Source organism: Eimeria maxima, genomic scaffold (assembly GCF_000499605.1).
Source record: "Eimeria maxima Weybridge genomic scaffold, Emw_scaff803, whole genome shotgun sequence".
Taxonomy (NCBI): domain Eukaryota; phylum Apicomplexa; class Conoidasida; order Eucoccidiorida; family Eimeriidae; genus Eimeria; species Eimeria maxima.
In genome coordinates, this window is record NW_013563986.1 from 696 (window position 1) to 6,515 (window position 5,820).

Sequence of the window (5,820 nt, forward strand, 5' to 3'; positions counted from 1 at the left end):
AAATAAATAAATAAATAAATAAATAAATAAACAAATAAATAAATAAATAGACGGTGCATGCATTCTTTGGGGCTTTGAAAAGACACGCATGCAAGCAGCAGCAGCAACAGCACCAGCAGCAACAGCAGCAGCAACAGCAGCAGCAACAGCAGCAACAGCACCACCACCATCACCATCAGTAGGAACACCAGCAGCAGCCACAGCAGTAGCAACAAAAGCATCAACAGCAGCAGCAACACGAACAGCAGCAGCAGCAGCAGCAACAGCAGCAGCAGCAGCAGCAACAGCAGCAGCAGCAGCAGCAGCAGCAGCAGCATAATGTGTACCCTTTTAAGATGATATCTATCCAATAAGAAAGACGATTTGGTCTTCTTATTGCTGCACCTAAATGCTCTATTAACGCATGACCAACCTGCAGCAGCAGCAGCAGCAGCAGCAGCAGCAGCAGCAGCAGCAGCAGCAGCAGCAAGAGTAGCAAAAGCACCAGTAACAGCATTAGCAGCATATAGAAGATGCCTATTGCAGCACAAATGTGCTTCTTGCATGCAACAACAGCAGCAGCGGCAGCAGCAACACCACCAGCAACAGCAGCAGCAACAGCAGCAGCAGCACCAGCAGCAACAGCAACAGCAGCAGCAGCAAAATAATTAATTTACTTCTTGTAGTTTATCATAGAAGGAAGTCATTAATGCATGCAACTTAAGACAAGAAGAGAAGAAAGAAACATCAAAGGGTATCTCCTCTATACTATCTATTTGCTGCTGCTGCTGCTGCTGCTGCTGCTGCTGTTGCTGTTGATTGTGCTGCTGCAGCTGCTGCTGCAGTAATGTACGAGACTGCAACATAACATACTCACATAAATCATCTCTAGGGTATAGGGTTTAGGGTTTGTCTATTTGCTGCTGCTGCTGCTGCTGCTGCTGCTGCTGATGGGGTAATATATCCACTTTTGCTGCTAATTGCATGCATCTGCTGCTACGCTAATAAACAAAAATTAGGGTTTAGGGTTTAGGGTTTAGGGTTTATTACCTGTACAGCAGCAGAGTGATGGAAAGTATTAACACGAGGAGATAAACGATTTAGCTGCTCAACAGCAGCAGCATCAGCAGCAGCAACAATAAATGCAGCAGCAGCAGCAGCACTTCCTCTTTTATTTAATAAAGGAAGAGAAGATAATATCTGCCCTATGCATGCATTCGTCTCCTCCTCCATCTGTAATACTGCCTGCATATATAATATACAGCAGCAGCAGCAACAGCAGCAGCAGCAGCAGGTGCAGCAACAGCAGCAGCAGCAGCAGCAGTAGGTGTAGCAGCAGCAGCAGCAGCAAACTCTGTAAATGCCTCTAAGGCACATAAACGATATGGAGGAGACAAAAACAGCCCCAACATTCATCCCTTTTGCATGCGCATGCATGCATGCATGCATGCATGCATGTGCAGAGCACCTACATGCATGCATGCACAGCTTATGCATGCATGCATGTATAGCTTATGCATGCCTGCATGCATGCGTGCATGCATGCATGCACGCATGCATGCATGGATATATAAATTACCTGTGAAGGAGAAGTCTTATTATAATTATAATTATAAATAAGAAAAGAATAATAATTATTAAATAAAAAAGAGACACAAGAAGAATATATTATTAATAAGGAAGGAGGAATAAAGGAGACACTTCTGCAAAACTATATACAGACAAGAAAAAAAAAACAAATAAATTAATTCATTAATTAATTAATTAATTAATTGTGCTGCTACTGCTAGTCTTGCTGCTGCTGTTGCTGCTAGTTCTGCTGCTAATGTTGCTGTTGCTGTTAGTGTTAACAGCAGCAAAAGAAAAGGCAAACAGCAGCAGCAACAACAACAGCAACAACAACAGCATCAGCACCACCAACAGCAACAGCAGCAGCAGCAACAGCAGCAACAGCAGCAGCAGCAGCAGCAGCAGCAGCAGCAGGAGCTTACTCGTTCCCATAGATCAGGTTGTGTTGCTTCTGTCTCCGCAAAGGCAGGTGTTGCGTTTATTAATGTAGCAGCAACTTCGTACGCCTCTAGTAGCTGCTCAGCTAGCTGCAGCAGCAGCAGCAGCAGCAGCAGCAACAGCAGCAGCAGCAGCAGAAGCAGTAATTGGATAATAGGGAGGGAAGGGGGAAAGAATGGTGTCTCTGCAGCAAAAGGAGACAATAAGAAGAAAAAGGAGACACTTTTTATCTTACCTCTAATCCCTCTTTTGCTTGTTGCTGCTGCATTTGCTGCTGCTGCTGCTGCTGCTGCTGCTGCTGCTGCTGCTGCTGCTGCTGGGGACAGTAACGCAGCAACAACTTATCTAAATCAGGAAGAGGGACATCTGCCCCTGCACCCATTGATGCTAACAAGAGAGACAACCATAACTCATGATTTGTCTCCTCTTCTCTCTCTAAACAGCAGCAGCAGCAACAGCAGCAGCAGCAGCAACAGCAGCAGCAACAACACAAGCAGCAACAGCAGCACAATGACAACGGATAGGGTTTGAACAAACACACACAACGAGGGTTTAGGGTTTAGGACTTTTAGGGTTTAGGGTTTTTAGGGTTTAGGGTTTAGGGTTTAGGGTTTGTGTCTCCTCCTATAAAGGAGACAATTGTGCATGCAAAGGAGACAACTGTGCATGCAGAAGAAGAAAAGGAGACACTTGTGGTGTCTCCTTGTCTTAACAAAGACACAATAATAAATATATTTATTACCCTTAAACCCTAAACCCTAAACCCTAAACCCTAAACCCTAAACCCTAAACCCTAGAAAAGAAAAATAAATTACCTTTAGGTATAGGAGAAAGAGGCCTTAATGAATAAGGTGTCTCCTCCCTAAAAGGAGACAAAGGAGACTTCCTGCTGCTGCTGCTGCTGCTGCTGCTGTCTCCTAGTGTGTCCTCTTGTCTCCTTGATGCATCTACTGCTACTGCTGCTGCACGTAGCAAACCTGCTGTCTGCAACACAAACCCTAAACCCTAAACCCTAAACCCTAATAATAAGAACTGTCCCCTTACCCTATACCTTAATAATAATTAGTGTTTTCTTTCCCTAAACCCTAAACCCTTAAAAAAAAAAAAAAAAGTGTCTCCTTCCCCTAAACCCTAAACCCTAAACCCTAAACCCTAATTTAGGGTTTACATACTTGTTCAACAGCAGATGTCCATTTCTCTGCATAGATAGTAAGAGCATCTCCTACAGAGAGACAGCAAGAAGGTGTCCCCTGTTCCTCTTCTTCCTGCTGCAGTTGCTGTATCCCTTGCTGCTGCTGCTGCTGCTGCTGCTGCTGCTGCAGTAAAAAATTGTCCCCTAATTCTGTTTCCTCTGTTCTTGCTGCAGTAGTTTGTTGCCATAAATGTCTCCATGCATGCAAAAGGAGACACCTTAATGCAGCAGGTAACTCAATAAGAAGAGACACTTCTTCCCCTATCTTCTTGTATGCATGCACAGCACTAGCAAAACCACTAAGACTATTTGCTGCTACAGACTCCTTTAGCCTGATGACAAACAGCAACAGCAGCAGCAGCAGCAGCAGAAGAAGAGACGGTCTTAATGATAGGAGATATGTAGGGGGAGGGGACAGACAGCAGCAGCAAATCAATTAGCAAGTGCAGCAGCAGCAGCAAGAACAATTACAGCAGCAGCAGCAGCAGCAGCAGCAGCAGCAGAGCGTAAGCATGTAGTGTGATAAAGGGACACTTGGGGTGTATAGGCAGCTAACAGCAGCAGAAAAAAAAGCACATAAAGATATCTACAGCAGCAGGAAGAGAGCGACAGCAGCAGCAGCACAACAGAGCAGCAGCAGCAGCAGCAGCAGCAGCAGGAGCAGCATACAATAAGGAGACAAAATGTAATACTCTTTGCTGCAGTCTTTTTGCTGTTTGTCTCCTTATAGAGAATTGAGGAAGGGACTGCAGCAGATCTGCTGCATGCAGCAAAGAAAAGGAGACACTTGCTGCTTCTTTTATTGCTTGCTGCTGTGATTCCTGCTGCAGCTCACCAGGACGAAGGGACTGCAGCAGCAACTCTGCTTCCTGCATCCTGCAGCAGCAGCAACACAAGCAGCAGCAACAGCAGCAGCAGCAGCAACAAGGAGACACAAGACAATGCATGCATGCATACATGCACGCATACACAAATAAGACAATTTATGCATGCAAACACATACTGCAGCAAGCTGCTGTATCTATCTGCTGCTGCTGCTATCTGCTGCTGCTGCTGCTGCTGCAGCAAGCGTACCGGAAGTGCCATCTATGTAGCTCAGCAGCAACAGCACTGCAATCCTCCAGGTGTCTCCGCACCCCATGGAGTACATACACTGTAGATAGGCCCTCCTGCAGCAGCAGCAGCAGCAGCAGCAGCAGCAGCAGCAACAGCAGCAGTAAATATTAAAGATGCAATTGGAGGAGAAAAGATATGCAACAGGAAGAGCAGCAGCAGCAACAGCAGCAGCAGCAGCAGTACTTGCAGCAACAGCAGCAGCAGCACTAGAGTGTGCAGCAGCACAGAGCAGCAACAGCAGCAGCAGCAGCAGCAGCAGCAGTTACCTGCTGCATGGATCCTCTTGCATGCAGACTATGCAGCAGCTGCTGCACTGTCTTATGACAATTAGCTGTCTCCTTTTGTAGAGACACAGCAGCAGCAGCAGCAGCAGGAAGAGAAGAAGAAAGGGACACCGCGCTCCTCTCTGCTATACCAAGGCAGTGCTGCATATACACCACACAAGGCAGCAGCAGCAGCAGCAGCAGCAGCAGCAGATGCAGCAGATGCAGCAGCAGGTGCAGCAACAGCAGCAACAGATGCATCAGCAGCAACGAAAGGGTCAGGCCATTTGTGCCTATAGACCGGTTGCCTGTGCAACAGCAGCAGCAGCAGCAGCAGCAGCAGCAACAGCAACAGCAGCAGCAGCAGCAGCAGGACTTTGTCTCCCCCTTACATCAATTTTCTTCCTAAGGGCTTGTTGCAGTTCCTCTAGTTGTCCCTCAAGGGTACTTAGTACCTCCTCGGGGGCCCCCTTGGGGGCCCCTATATGTGCATCTATAAAAGTGCATGCATCCCCTGGGGGCCCCATAGAGTACCCTTCAGGGGTTTGAGGGGACCCAGGGGCCCCCAGTGACCCTTGAGGGAGTTGAGGGGCCCCAGCAGGGGCCCCCAGGGGCCCTAACGAGCCTTGAGGGGGTTGGGGGGCCCCAAGGGGGGCCCCAGGGGGCCCCATGGGTATGTGGGGAGGAGGGGGTCTGGATAGGTCTTTGTGTGTCTGTACACTCATTGTTGTTGCTGCAGTACTGCTGTTGCTGCTGTTGCTGCTGCTGCTGTTGCTGCTGCTGCTGCTGCTGTTGCTGCTGCTGCTGCTGCTGTCGGGCAGGAGAAGACAAAGTCCATGATGGGCCTACGCAGGGTTTAGGGTTTAGGGTTTAGGGTTTAGAGGGAATAATAAAAATTTTTTCTTATTTATTAATAAGAAATAAAAAAAAAGAAAAAAAGGGTACGGAAGAGGGGCCCCCCTTCAGGTGTCTAGGGGGGCCCCCCTTAGCCAGTACCCTGCAGTAGTACCCTCCGACAGCTAACAATCTCTATATTAAATAATTTATATTTATTTATGTATTTAATTTAATTTAATTAATTAATTAATTAATTTATTTATTTATTTATTTATTTATGTATTTTTATTTAATTAAAGAAAAAAAAAGGAGACAGCAACAAGGAGACAAATATACACCACAATAACTTTTTTTTTTTTTTTTTTTTTTTTTTTTTAAAAAAAAAAAAAAAAAATTTTTTTTTTTTTTTTTTTTTTTTTTTTTTTT

At 46.1% G+C, this 5,820-nt stretch overlaps 1 protein-coding gene across 1 annotated transcript; it reads right to left on the reverse strand.

Annotated features, from left to right (window-relative positions):
• Positions 1-647: 647 nt before the first annotated feature.
• EMWEY_00043480 (hypothetical protein) lies at positions 648-3,205 on the reverse strand (the record flags this gene model as incomplete). Its single annotated transcript, XM_013478988.1, has 5 exons — positions 648-836; positions 1,971-2,075; positions 2,222-2,373; positions 2,802-2,970; positions 3,155-3,205. 5 exons carry the CDS (start codon positions 3,203-3,205, stop codon positions 648-650), a joined length of 666 nt encoding a protein of 221 aa, XP_013334442.1.
• Positions 3,206-5,820: the final 2,615 nt, after the last annotated feature.